General features: G+C 44.8%; 3 protein-coding genes across 8 annotated transcripts in view; 2 read left to right on the top strand and 1 right to left on the bottom strand.

Annotated features, from left to right (window-relative positions):
* The window catches only part of cab39 (calcium binding protein 39), an 11,355-nt gene extending 10,251 nt beyond the window's left edge, over positions 1–1,104 (bottom strand). The window contains exon 1 of one of the 3 annotated variants that reach the window (XM_037074780.1): positions 923–1,104. The gene's annotated coding sequence lies outside the window, so the exon portion shown is untranslated. The remainder of the gene's footprint in view (positions 1–922) is intronic. The other 2 variants (XM_037074770.1, XM_037074761.1) reach the window with 2 other exon arrangements.
* Positions 1,105–1,265: 161 nt separating this feature from the next.
* her8.2 (hairy-related 8.2) lies at positions 1,266–8,478 on the top strand. Of its 4 annotated transcripts, none has more exons than XM_037074799.1 (5): positions 1,266–1,357; positions 2,109–6,850; positions 6,967–7,062; positions 7,157–7,235; positions 7,572–8,478. In XM_037074799.1, the coding sequence occupies exons 2-5, from the start codon at positions 6,788–6,790 to the stop codon at positions 7,922–7,924; spliced, it is 591 nt and encodes a 196-aa protein (XP_036930694.1). In that variant the 5' UTR covers positions 1,266–1,357; positions 2,109–6,787; the 3' UTR covers positions 7,925–8,478. The 4 variants fall into 4 exon arrangements, with proteins under 4 accessions (XP_036930694.1, XP_036930697.1, XP_036930705.1 ...); XM_037074802.1 differs by having other exon boundaries at positions 1,272–1,357; positions 4,546–6,850; XM_037074810.1 differs by having other exon boundaries at positions 1,277–1,357; positions 6,574–6,850.
* A 2,924-nt stretch (positions 8,479–11,402) lies between these two features.
* On the top strand, positions 11,403–14,021 carry her13 (hairy-related 13). The gene is given in 5 exon segments (XM_037074858.1): positions 11,403–11,640; positions 11,643–11,737; positions 11,920–12,006; positions 12,098–12,179; positions 12,635–14,021. Coding segments are annotated over 5 exon segments (966 nt in total). The 3' UTR covers positions 13,099–14,021.
* Positions 14,022–14,454: the final 433 nt, after the last annotated feature.

Raw genomic sequence — 14,454 nt, forward strand, 5'->3', positions numbered from 1 at the left:
AGCAGCAGATGCTGCGCTATCACCTGACAGTAAGCTAGTGGCCACTGTGAGCTGCTAGCTAATACCAGTCCTGTCACATAAGATAGCCGGGCTCATTAACATGCGTCAATAACTCTTCCAAAGTGCTTCTGCTACTATCAGTATCTCATGTATAGACTAGCGTAACTCAAAACAAGTTGCAAACCCGCGGCCCAGTAAGCTGGCCAACGTGAGGCTGACAGTGAGCACCGCCCCTCTGTTATCCATGCCTGGTTTGTGATGGTGTGAAGCCTGCCAACTTTGCGCAGTGCCTACAAAATGGATACTTGCTCACCGAGTAATTCTGTGCCAAGCAAATGCAAGACGGCTTAATCGTTGAGCCTCGGTAACGTGTGATTTAGCTGCCTTTACCCTTTACTTGACAGCAAACTTGTATCTGTTTGTAAGCTAACGTGGCCTGTAATGTTTCAATCACTGTCCACCAAACAAGAGTGCTACTGCTGCCTCCTCGCTTGTGAAGTGTGTCTGTGTATTTTATCGACATATAGAAGGCCTCGGCAAGCCCAATGCTTACAAACCCTTCCTAGTGGTATTAGCTTCATTTGAAATATATAAGGGTGTAGGAAGTAGCTTAATTATACTACCGGGCTTTGTCACGTAATGTTGGTAACGTCTGCTAGCTAGCTAGCTTAGCATTGCGTTAGCTAGGCCTGACAGTGGCTCCTCGCGTTCGTACCACTAAGTCCATGCCTGCCTTCAGCAGACCATCAGCAGCGGGCTGAGGCCGGGAGCTGCCCCGCAAGCTAACATTAGCAAATGTAAAACAGTGCGTTACCTGTGTTGACCTGGCTAACTTAAATGCTGATAGCGAAAGTAGCCCTGGCGTTACCCCACATCCTTGCATACAGTAATCCATAACATCACAGTTACACACAGCACATACCTTGTAAACGGTGTTTTCTCTAGTTTCCCCCGATTTGTCAAGACAGCAAAAGGGATCACGGGTGCTCCTGGGAACAAACACTGCTTTGTTTTCCTTCTTCGTCGCCTCCCCTCGTTCGTAAGTTACTGTACTTAATTGTGCGGCCCCTGTTTCCTAGTTCTCCCTCTGAGTCCGACTGGTAGCGCTAGCAGCGGAGCAGTTGTCACTGCAGCAGCGTCTACCGCCTCCTCTGGCTGTCTCCTGTCATGGCAGCCGCGGTTCCTCTCCGCGAGGACGCCCGGTGACCGGAGGAGGGCGCGCTCACCCCGTGTACAGACTATCGGACATATTGTTACTGTGGGGCGTGTGCTGACACTTGACTCCTGTGGGGGGGCCTGCGTCTGACTGACCCTTACACAAAGGTAGCATCCTTCAAATTGATTTTATGAAGTAAATGTAAGTAGCCTACAATGATATCAATGTATTTGTATACTTGCAAGTATACTGTATCAACAGCCTATGTCTGCCTATGCGACTTTTAGTACACTTCTGAGAGTACTTCAAGTGTAAGATTAGTAAACAATTATGCAGCTAGTTCACAAAGTGATATTTTCTACTGCACCTATTCTGTGAACTATGCAATAAGTTAAAATATAGCTACTGGTTGTTTTGCTACTACTTTAGAGCTATTTAGGTAGCATTTCTTATACTTTAACTGCACTTGAAATACACTTGAAGTTAACCCATATATTCCTTTCCAGCAGACTACACATAGCCTATATGAAGGAATATGACAAACTCAAGATTAATAACCTATTTCTTTTCATAATAAATCAAGAGTTTTCTAACAAATATTGTAATGGACGCATAACAATGATGACTCAAATCGATATTCCTAAACAAATTAAAACTACACGCAGTGATGAACAGGACCTCACACACTCATGGCTAGCACTACAGATAAAAGGAAAAATGGGTATTTTTGATTTGGGGCGAAATGTCCTTCTAACCACAAACCAATTAGTGAACAGTGAACCTGAGACTTATGGAGGCCCCTGGTGTGTGGATCCTCAGGCAGTCGGGTACATGCTCATACACTCTGTAGCCTAGTCGCTGATTGTAAATGCGTTTACATGTAGACCTATTGCCCTTTGCTGACCTTGATTTTACTTGTATTTTTCATCTTTTACTCTGTATTTTTGAATAGCCAAATACATCAGAACGTTGGAACCAAACCCTTTTTTGCAAAGGTAGCTTGGAAAGTCATTACACATCCGTGCTTATACATTCATACAAATCTATAAAGGCAGGCCTTGGGACATGACATTATTATCTGATGTGAGTATCTGGATTGTGTATACTTTGACTGTATTTTGTAAAAGTTGGTTGTTTGTGTACATTATGTATTTTGATTGTGTATTGTATATGATATACATCTTATAGAACTCACATCATTCAGGATATTTCTTGTCATATATACTGTGTGTTGGTATACTTGTTTACTCTGTTTTGTAATTATTTTGATTTGGTATATTGTATATTTAGATGGTGTATTGTACATAATGGCTAATTATACATTGCTCAGGATGTTTTGTTGACATTGACTTTCAAGCTAACGAACACATACTGTATTGCAGTGGTGGGAAAATGGTTCTGTCTACAAAAGGAAGAAGACGAGCACAAGATATTCATGTCATTTACATGTTTGGTTATTTTCAATATTTTATTATCATTTGGACTTTTTTCTGCCACAAGGTCTTAAAGTAAACTTATCTTACACTTTCAAGTGTTGCTGGAGACTCTACCGCTTTAGACCTATTTTCTCTTCTTTGTACACCTAAGAAGATGATGAAGTGGGCCAGAGACCCCCTACTCTGCTTTCATAGTATTTCACAAGATCACAAGTTCAGATCATCAGGATGCACAAGTATATGAGAATTGATACATTGTGCCATCTGCTTAATTTGAAAAAGACAATTTTGGGGGTAAAATTTAATAAAAATGTTATTTTAAAAAAAAGCAAAAAGCAATCATCACATTTCAGCACTGGGTCAGTGATGTAACTATTCAATAATAGTGGTAGTCTACAACATAGACCTATATACATAGACGCCTCATTGAACGCTGGACCGTGCGTCAGCATGATTATAAACGTTAACTACTCCTTATATGTTTAGCATACAGGTCGGCACCAAACCCACAGATGTATTTTTATGATGTTTTTAGGAGTGCTTACAGTTACCAATGTATGTAACGCTGCTACTGTGATGATAAATGACAGTTAAGCTGACTGCACAATATATGAATCAGAATCAGAAAATATTTATAATAGTAGCCAACTGCAACTTTACTTTTTTTTAGTCATGAAATGTTACTGTATACAGATCATATTTTATAATGTTCTGTCATGGAGTACATCACTTCACTGCTAAAAGAAAAGAAGGTAGGCTCGCTGCCAGTTGCAGAATTTTATCTCTATTTTCAGACTTTGTTAATTTTTTTTGTCTCCATGATTGTTATTATTAGTACTTAGATCATTAAAAATCACTGTATTTATAGAAATGATTGATCAGTAACATGTAAATGTTGGTGCTTTTAATTCCAACAGATGTCACATTTACATTTGACTGATTTGTCATCACAGTAGCAGCATAATATACATTGGTGGCTGTAAACGGTCACCAAAAACATTATAAAAACAAATGAGTGAAATTATTGTTGAGTTGTCATCTTCACTTTTCCAAGACTTAATACATGTGACAAAGGAAAGTACCTGGATAGTACTCTTATGTTAACATTTAGCTCAAAGCATCATTGTGCTTAAATATGGCCTCACAGTCAGAGCTGCAAGCGTAGCTGCTGACCAGACATGTTGAAACTTCTACTGGAGGTTTCTGAGCAACAACAAAAAAGACAGAAACTTTAATCTTAGTAAGGGATGACCTGTTGTTAGGTGTGACACATTCTTTCAACAGATGTGATTGGTTGATTTAAAAAAACCCAAAACATATGAAATGTACTTCTAATGATAATGGACAGGAAATGGACAGTGAAATTGATCTATATCATAGAATTCAGTCTCTATTCAGATGTGGTGTAGTAATGACTATTATTTATTTTATACAAAGAGTATCTCTGTTGATTAACAGGTAAGACATACTCTAAAGAAACCTATAAATGTTTGAAAACATAGGCATACCTGTATAAAAGTCTATTGATATGCTAATTGTCGTGTCCTCACATGTATTTACTATGAAGGTAACTTTAGGATGCCAGCTAGTCTATTTGATAACAAGTGTAAAACAAATTTTAAGGGAGCACACCAGTGAGGAGTGATAACAAGTTGGAGACAACAATTGTTTTGTTACTGTTTGTGTGATTGATCCCCAAAGTTAATATACATATATTTATCTATTTTTGCAATTGTCAGATATCTCAGTGTTGTGATCTAATCACTGATGTTAGACCACTGCATTGGGTTTGAGATATGAGGCTGCCTCTATTGAGATCAACCAACATTATCCTTGCATGATCTAAACCGTAGTTTCATTCAGTATTTGGACAATATCTGTCCTTCCTATTTGTCTTTCCACTGTGTAATTAAAGTCATCCTGCCTACTAATAACAGATGTTCATCTTTAAAGGTCTTTTGAGAGCTGAGATGCTTTGTGAATAACCTTTTTCCTCTCGTGGAGCTATATTACATTTCAGCCATTGCAGCTGTGTCACACCTGCCACTTGAGGTGATCTACTGGGCTGATTCCAAAACATTTGGTGAGTGTAAATCTTTTACAGGCCAAAACATATATGCCCCAGTTTTAAGAATATCAGAATTTCCTTGTAAGTTTTTTGTTATTACTTCACAATAATATTAGGCTACTAAAAGGAACAATTTGTAAGGTATGGACATCATTTCAGAACAGTATGTGGTGATGAAACACAAGTGTTGGTGTTATGTCAAAGACATCAGTCTGTGTAAATCTGCTGTAAATCACCTCTGTACTATATCTTCTGTCTTCAAACGGACCTCAATTGATGTTGGAGGCTGGGTTTAGTTCCAGTTCAGTGTCCAGCCAAGTTCACCCTCATGTCAGGCCACCAGTTACAGTGAGCAGTGCCCCGTCGCCAGAGGTGACTGCCCCCGTTATCTAGGTCTTGGTCCAGGCAAACTCTCAGTTTCTCTCAATCCTGCCTCTTGTCTTGTGAGAAACTGCATTTGGGTCCACCTCCTATTTCCTTAGTCTTCCCCTTTAAACCCCAGCCTGACAAAATTCATTCTGATGCTAAGTGTTTCCAGCACACCACACAGGTGCAGGTGAAGGCAGAGGAAGGCTGTCTTCAAGTACATCATGGAAATATCAGAATCACTGGAAAACACTAACCTACAGTATATTCTTTGGCAGAAATAGGCACATCAAATGAGCCTTAGAAATAAATTAACATAGGTTGTTTCAGTAGGGATATTCTCCTCAGTTGTCTGTCTTATCTTAAGTTATAATACATTGCAAAGTAAACGATCAGTCGAATGGTTTCTTAAGTTGTGAGAAAAACAACTTTCATAGCCCAGCCTTTATAACCGACTCCTCAAGACTCAACTCCCGCAAACAGTGATTAAGACAGATATTAAACCAACTCATCTTTGGTCATACACTTATTCAACACAGGCTTTGTTGTCATGTTTCTGACATTTGGTTCGAACAACAAATCATTGCTGTGGCCTATGTTGGCTATCCATCACACCTGGCTGTGGCTTAAGTCATCCTGGTCACCTGCCAGAGCCTTCTCTTCCTCCTCCTCCTCCTCTTCTTCCTCCTCCTCCTCCTCCTCCTCCTCCTCCTCCTCCTGTCCACCCACGCTGGAGGTTATTACGCTCTTCATGCTGATTTGGTCTGAATGAATAGAGGCCTTTGTTTGGCTCCAGTTCCCACGACCCGGCATTCGCCTGGCAGTCGCGTGGCTCTAAAAAACAGGGGCCCTCGCTTTAAGGGACCCAAAGATGGGTGGGTGGGTGGTGTGGTGTTGGGGGGGGGACACTGGTCAATCTGACATCTGCTCGCTAGCAGTTAACAGCAGATGTCGGACACTTGAAGGCAGGGAGAATGATCAAAGCTGGCTAAATACCCTGCAAGAGTGTCGCTCTTGGAAAACAAGTCCTCAAAGAAGAGGTGTGTGTGTGTGTCTGTGTGTGTGTGAAAGAGAATTTATGTGTCACTGTTTTAGTCAGAGTCAGCTGCTGCTGTAAACCTTAAAATCAGAATTCAAATAAATGTGATAGCTGACAGAAATGATTTAAGAGCTTCATCACAGAGTGAGGCCTGCTCCACACTGGACAGCCTGTAGTGCACAGAGGCGGACACACCCTCAGGTGATTTGTCAGTCTGGTGTGTCCTCCTGTGAGCTCTGAGGGAATGGGTTTGGCCTTTTTGCAGGTAGTGTAATGTTGCTCCCGTGGACAATAGGCGAGGGGCTCCCCGGAGTCAAGCACGGTAACTGCACACTCTTGTTCAGCCCTGGGAGAAGAGGAAACTACTGAGTTGTGTGCGTGCGTGCGTGTGTGTATGCGCGCGGGCGGGGGGCCTGGAGGGTGTAGCGCATGTTTTCAGGCTGGACATCTGTCGCTTGTCAGTTTTTTTTTTTTCCTTCTTCTTCTTCTTTTTTTTTTTTTTTTCTAGGCCGGGTCCCTCGCTCACTGAATGGAACCAGTGACCTGTCAGTCTTGACTGATGGGACCCCGTGTGTGGGAAAATCCGGCAGCCAAAGAGCTGGAGCATTCACATGCTAATTGCGCCCCGATAAATAAGAGGGCCGTGCCGCGCCGAGGGCCCTAGAGACGCGCTGAGATTCGGAGCAGAGCGGGCACAGGCGCACGGACACCCGAGAGGAAACATGACTGCTTCATCCATGGCGCACAACGTGGGGAAACATCCCAGTGCCAAGGAGGAGAGAAAGGTATTTTACACTTGGATATACAGTTGATCGATGTCCCCTGAGCTCCAGCATGGTGTCTCACCGTCCTTGCTGCCTTTTTAATTATTTTTTTTTTTTGTTCTGTCTTCCTTTTACAGCTGAGGAAGCCGCTCATTGAGAGGAAACGACGAGAGAGGATAAACACTTGTTTGGATCAGCTCAAAGAAACGGTGATCGGAGCGTTCAGACTGGATGTGAGTATTTTTCCTCGCGTGGCTCGCCCTCACTCTGTCAGTAAACGGTGGAGTCTGAATCAAGTTAACCTCGAGGCTGCTCATCTCTCAACAGCAATCCAAACTGGAAAAGGCCGATATCCTAGAGATGACAGTGAAACACCTGCAGAACATCCAGAGTAGTAAACTCCACGGTAAGGACCTTGGTGGCTCTGTATTTGCCCCCCATAACGCTCATACATGTTCTTCTTTGGGTCAGCAATTGGGCAGAACAAACTAAAACGGGAGCCAGCGGACATCAGGCAGCACAGCTGATCATCAGCACGCAAAATGTCAGACGTTGTTGACATTAGATTCTTTATTCTCACTGTGTTTAATAGTTATGTGACTGTGTGGCACACTTGCGAGGGATTTAGTGAGCAGCTTCCTGATGGCAGACACCGTCACTCGGCGCTGTGTCCCGGGTGCATGTCGTGCTGTCGCCACCAGAGGCGGCTGTAACCTCACACCTCCTCTTTTCCCTCCGGCAGACCCCACATTGGGCCTGGAGGCCCAGCAGAAGTACAGCACAGGGTACATCCAGTGCATGCACGAGGTCCACAACATGCTCCTCACCTGCGACTGGATGGATAAAACTCTGGGCTCCCGCCTGCTCAACCACCTCCTCAAGTCCCTGCCCAGGTCAACCGATGAGCGCCCCCTTCAGCCCACACCCAGACACGACGTCCCTCCCCTGGCCAGCCCGGGCACAGGGCTCCCCGGCACACCCCTCAGAGGAGACCCCCTGGCTGGGAGGCAGCTCCGTAGGGAAGGGCCCGCCTGCCAGAGGCCAGGGCTCCACAGCTCCCACCTGGGGATGCTGGACATGTGGAGGCCCTGGTGAACCGGTGGATTAATGATCTTGGTTGTCCATTTTTGTTAGACCATCCTGTGTTATGTATCTTATAGATATGCTGCTCAGAAGACAAACGTGGGGCAGTTTTGTTCCAGTGATTATTATTGTAGGTGTGCTGTAATGATTCTATACAGACCTTTTCTCAGTACTTCCCTTCAGAAGTTGACCTCCTGTAGCCTGCATTATAGAAGGCTCTTATTAATCTTTCGTGTATTTATTGTATTAACGGCTTTATTTATTTGATATTATAAGGCATCATATGACTTTGCTTCTTAGACACTTGCTTGGCACTACATAGTTTTTTTTTTATATATGTCTTCCTACTTTTCTGTATTATTAACCCAAATATGAATAATAATAAATTGAATACAATGTATTGTACACTCTCGAGATTTTATTTAGCTTTGTGAACCACCCTGTCCATGTAAGATTAGCCTGCTCTTTTCTTAGCTTTGACCTTTGACCTCTATGGGCTATAAAAGCATCTTCAGGAGAACCTAACTGTTTACCTATTAGCATGTTTACTTATAACCACACAAGTATAGATATAGAAATACAACTAGCAACTGAGGCTATTTAAAGTATGTATTACTGGATTTTCACCATTAAAGGCAGAAATTAGCATCAACCGTCACATATCTGAAAAAAAAAAGATATTAGCCTACAGACGAGCCTTTTCAGTATAAAAGAAAATCTTAAAGCGGCATTAATCAATATGTTTTAAATCAAGTTGTGTAATTAAATGGGTCACCCGCACTGACACAGCACAAGTGACCCAGATTTTGCAGCTCACTGGGTCTTTTTTTAGCCTTTGTTCAGCTCATTGTTTTAATGGAAGCAAATTCAAATCATGTATAGTTTCACCAGCAGCAGGCAGGTGTTTCCAGTAAACAGACTCAGATAAACACACCACCTGCCCACACGACCAGTTAGCTGTCGAGAACAGCTACAGGCCAGACCAAACCGAGCTAAAGAAGAGTGACCGCAGGCCTTCCTCACAGCAGACATCCTGTGTCAAGTGTCCCATTAAAGTGTCACAATGTGACAGTGCTCCAGAAACTAGAGCAGCTGAATGGAATTCAGCCATCATTCATTTTATTTTCAATTGTTAGTCTTACTGCAGGCTTAAACTTTCATGATGCTGTTAATGTCTGTTTGCCAGCTGATGTCAGCTCCAACTACATGTTGATAACTTGTGAGGGGACCAGAGGGTTTTATTGCCCCCTAGTGGTCACAATTGCCGCTTTAATTAAAGGGTCAGTTCACCCAAATCACAAGGCGACATATGACTTACTGACTTACCCATGGTGGTAGCTTATTTACAGTTTCACTTTTATGAGATGAGGTTTTTACATGCCCAGTCGACACAGTGGAGGTGAATAGGATTTCATTTCCACAGTGGACATGTCAATAAAATCACAGGTGAAAATAATGAAATTAACAGCGGCCGAATTCGGCATTGTTGTGGCTCCCTGGGACACTTGAAAAGAGCAGACATATTAATCATCCCATCTGAGACACCTGTCCTGTTCCTACTGTGGCAATTTCAATATTCCATACAGATCAACTTTTTGGTGGAAGGTGCAGTTCCACTGACAACTTTCCTCGGTGAGCTCTGTGGATCAAACGAATAACTCAGGACATTGTTGCTGAACAGACATGCCGCCTACGATCTCTCAAATTTCGTCTTCTGATTCTGAAATTTCATTCACCTCTGCTGCATTTGGGGTGGTGACAGAAGCCAGTTCCTGTCCCTGAGACTGGTATCTGAAAACCTGTTATACTGTGATGTCCCTATTATGGGGAGAACTACGCCTTTAATTCCAATGTCCTACCAACACCCTTATGGAAGGATTGATTATTGATAAAGTAATCATACATCATAATCGGTCATGTGTGTTTTGCGCACACAAACGCCATGATGTTGCCCAACCATGACAAAAGCGGATGTTCTGCTACATTTACGCATTAATGAAGATGTAATTCATCATTGGGTTGTGGAAAGTAGAAGCGTGCATATGGCCCATTCTCTCGCTATTATTGCCGTTATGATTGGCCGCCACATGAATCCAGGCGGCGGGTCTGAAGAGAAGGAGAGGGAGAGAGAGGTGGGGGGGACGCCTGGTCCCTCAGCGGAGCTCACCAACAAAAGCGAGCCGGGACAGCTGCTCTCTCCACACCATTAAAGATCTGGAACAGAGATCTGGGGGTGGCGAGGTGCCAAAACCTCCCCCCCACTTGAAAGGTCTGAAACTCTTCCTTCATTTGGGGCGCAAGAGTTCAGGGCTGTTTTTATTCGGCAGAAATCGCCGCGCAACTGTGGAAACACCGTGCGTAAAAGAGCACCGGAAAACACACGGCTGCGTTTACCTGGAAGGTGGCACAGATGCCTGCGTGGTGCTTTAACAAGCAGACAGAGCTGCTCCATTGTCAGGGCTCATTAACATGATAATAATGCGTTCAACACATGTCTAATAACGAGGGCACGGGGCTGAGCGCTCTTATTAGATACAAACAAATGGACATTGTGCGTAACCAGCGCGTCCAAACGCACATAGTCCGACACTGATACCACCAGAATCATGTCGTTCTCAAACACTTTTGAATGCTGCGTAAATGAGGTCTGCTTCATTAGTTGCGTGTTCATACACGCACCACGTTACAATAAAGACACCGCGCAGCACGACCGGTTTCGAATCAACCAGACACTTCAGTCTCTCTCAGACGAGAGCAGGCAACGTGAGAATTCAGTGGCAGACACACACCAGAAGTCACCAAACAACGGGGAGAACAAACGAGGCGCAGGCCAACACCTGTCGCTTTCTTTGGAGAAGGGCCCTTAATTCCCCCGGCTGATTCAGTTTGGGCCGAGGGGCCGCCGGCAGCAGCTGCCAACTGAAGGCATCGCGTTACATCCGCCAAACAGCCGGGTAAATCTGCTGAGGCTCGGACACGACGGCCGGCGGAGCGATGAATGGGTAGGGCAAAAAAAAAAAAAAAGCGAGAAGATTCACTTAACGCGCTCAGTAAAGTTGAGAAAGAATCGACACAAATCGCAATATATCAAGTATATTCTCCATCACATCGCACTTAAAATGATTAGTTCGCTAATTCTTATTAATTTAAGCACTTCAAAATAATAATTCTAATGTGATTTTCTTTTTAAAGAACATATATCAGTGTCATTTAACAATGTATTATCACCATTACTCTGGGGCCGTTCTGCCTCTGCATTACACAGGTTGCGTACAGCTGAATGTTACGCACACATTTGATTGGCAGCGACAGTGTGGCTGAAAATGAGAGCGGTCGGTCCCCCAACACAACAAACTGTCTGATTAAAGCCCATCCAGCTCCTCGGGGCGCAGACCGGGGCCTGACCGGAGACAAAGGGAGTGGGCGCTCATTGGCTCCGGCCGTGTGCGCTCTGTTGTCCCCCAGCGAGAGCAGCTCAGCCCCTATTCACATGTTAATAAGCCCCTATAAATACTAACAACAGCCACTCAGCGCCAGCAGCACGTCTCACTCGGATTGCACAATAAACAGAGGGCGCCTCGCCTCGCCTGCGAGTTTGTCGATTTTTTTTCTCTTTCCTCGCCTCTTCTCTCTCTCCCCCCTTCCTGAAACCGGTTCCGTTTGCCAGCTGCCCCCCTCGCTGACGACTGGGGAGGAAGAAGCAGCAGCAGTAGGGGAGAAGCCACCGAAGAGACAAACATGGCCCCGTCGGCTCGGCCCAGCAGCACCGAACTGGATATGGAAGAAGATGAGTCCGAATATGGGATTCAGAAAGCGGACAGAAAGGTAACTCCAGGGGCTGATGGGAGGGGGCAGGCTCCTTCTGGACGCACTTGGCAGTGTCGCACTTGTCGCGCTGGTGACAGTCTGTAACGCATTTTAAAAACAGAAGATAAACCAGTATGATTCCTGTGTTCCACACAGCTTGATGTGTAAGTGAGTGGAGTGTGATGTGTGTGCTCCTGCAGACCAGGAAGCCTCTGGTGGAGAAGAAGAGGCGAGCGCGCATCAACGAGAGTTTGCAGGAGCTGCGGACTCTGCTGGCGGACACAGACGTGAGTACGGTGCGGTCCCCCCCCCACACACACACACAGTGAGAGGCGGTAGAGTTCGGTTCTGACGGGGCTCTGCTGGTTGTTTCCACAGTTTCATTCCAAGATGGAGAACGCAGAGGTGCTGGAGATGACGGTGAAGAAGGTGGAGGACGTGCTGAAGAACCGAAACCAAGGTGTGCGCGCCTCTGTCTCTACCAACACCCACACGTTGTAACGAGCTGGTGACCTTAACCATGAAATCTAGTGTAGACACTCAGATAAAAAAAAGAGAGACAGAGAAAAAAGTTAGATAGTTTTAAATGTGATTGATCCAATAACAACAAGCCAATATTAATGACGTCATCATGGGTCAAGATCCCTGCTGATGTCCTCTCTGACAGTGTGACCCTGGTGTTATCGTTTGTTTTTTATTTGGCCCAGTTCTAAATCCAATCAGTGAGAACACTGTGAGGAGGAGTAGAATTTATTCCTAAGTGGTTATATGTAAGTGCTTTTCCAGGACAAGTGCAAAGCTCCCATCTGATAATGACCAGGCTGGGACCTGGAGCTGCCCACCTGCTACAGTCATTTCATCCTCCCTCTCTCCCTCTCTCCCTCTCTCTCTCTCTCTCTCTCTCTCCTCCCACAGAAACAGACGCACTCAACAGAGAAGCCAGTGAGAGGTTCGCCGCCGGCTACATCCAGTGCATGCACGAGGTCCACATGTTCGTGTCCAGCTGTCCTGGGATAGATGCAACGGTGGCAGCGGAGCTCCTCAACCACCTGCTGGAGTGCATGCCTCTGAACGAGGACCACCTCCAGGACGTGCTGATGGATCTCATCACTGACACCTCCGGGAGTAACGGCAGCACTTGGCACGGCAGCGGCGAGACGCTCTGCGCCGACCTGGCCTCGCCTGGAGGAAGGAGTCTGACCAGCAGCTCCTCGGCCCTCTCCCCGGCACCCTCCACCACGTCCAGCGAGGACCTGTGCTCCGACCTGGACGAGACCGACAGCGAGCACAACCAGAGCTCCACTGAGAGCTTGGAGAACAGGGAGGCCCTGAGCATGCCCACCATGACCTACCCACGGTCCATGTGGAGGCCCTGGTAGGGGTGTCGGGCTCGGATGGGGTGCATCTGGAGATGTTGAAGCAGAGTTTGTCTTTTAAGCTGTTAAACTGGGCCTCTAACTGGAAAGGAAAATTCCAACCGACGACACATGACGTCTTTAAAACACTTACATTTCATGGCTCATTCAGCCCTTCAGGTGACGGGCCACATGCATGGATTTATTCTGGATTCCAGTCAATAATCAGAAAAGACGCAGAGGAACCAGTTCATCCACTCAGCTAACCAAAATGCAGCGAGAGCTGCAGATCACCGTGCGTTTTCTGGAGGGACCGTGACTGTGGCTTTACTTTTCACCCACAATGGATTGCATGCATCCACTGCGTTGTGGGAAGTGGAGGACGTCACCCAGTGAAGTAGAAGTAGAAAGAGCCAGTTGATGGAATATCATTTCACCAGGAGAAAAAACACTGCTGAAGCGCTTTGGATATCACAGAAACATCACAGAGTGCTGAATGGTAGTTTACCTTTATCTCATTATAGGGGCCCTTTCTCCGAAGGGCTTCTGCAGCTCGGGGCCTCCTGAAAGTCCTCCCCCCCCTCCTTCCCTTTTAGTCGCGACTCCCCCGGCTTTCAGTCCTCTGTTTTGACTTTTCCTAGACACCTGGAGCAAGATGAAACCTCCCCTCTCTACACTCACTTATAGCCCAACAAAGGACAGACAGAGGAACAGTTGAAATTCACACTTTTTTGTGTCAGTATCTCTGTGTATATAGGATGTGGACGTGAAGAAAAGCTCTTTTAGAAACTGAGAAGTTTGGCAATGCCTCCGATTAATATAAATATTTCTAATGTATTTCATAAGACCCGTAGTTTATGACCAGTAGCCTCCTTCAGAATGCTGTAATAATGTTTAGAAGTGCCAGGAAAATGTCAAAATTTGTTAAATAAAATAATGTAATTGAGGAGCTGTTGTCTGACTCGACTCAATATGTATCATAGAGCAGGAAACCGGATGAAAGGTTTAGTCAACAATCAGTAAAGGGTACAAATCACACACTTAGGTAAAGCCTAACTAATGCACGATTAATGATGGAATGGATGAATTAATTTAGGATGTTCACCATCAACACGTGAATGACACTTAAAGGATAAGTGTAGCTAAAAGTGTAAATTCTGTCATTTCCTACTCGTCCCCACGTTGATAGAAAGAAGGGTGAGGCCGTGTAGTCCGCCAAACATGTCTGGAGCGTCACAGCAAAACCATGTTGCAGCTTTCTCCAAAACAACTGGAGTGGATGGGGACTTGTTTAAAACATTAAAAAAACAAGCTGCAGATCATTTGTAACTAATATAATATACCTATTATATATTAACTAAACAATTACGCACATTTATT

Source organism: Acanthopagrus latus, chromosome 2 (genome assembly GCF_904848185.1).
Source record: "Acanthopagrus latus isolate v.2019 chromosome 2, fAcaLat1.1, whole genome shotgun sequence".
In the NCBI taxonomy this organism is placed as follows: Eukaryota; Metazoa; Chordata; class Actinopteri; order Spariformes; family Sparidae; genus Acanthopagrus; species Acanthopagrus latus.

Excerpts from the sequence above, each read along its gene's own strand:
- her8.2 (XM_037074799.1), top strand. The coding sequence starts at position 6,788 with ATGACTGCTTCATCCATGGCGCACAACGTGGGGAAACATCCCAGTGCC. Across the intron at positions 7,063-7,156 it reads TCGGAGCGTTCAGACTGGAT|CAATCCAAACTGGAAAAGGC; the intron begins GTGAGTATTTTT and ends ATCTCTCAACAG. Across the intron at positions 7,236-7,571 it reads CCAGAGTAGTAAACTCCACG|ACCCCACATTGGGCCTGGAG; the intron begins GTAAGGACCTTG and ends TCCCTCCGGCAG.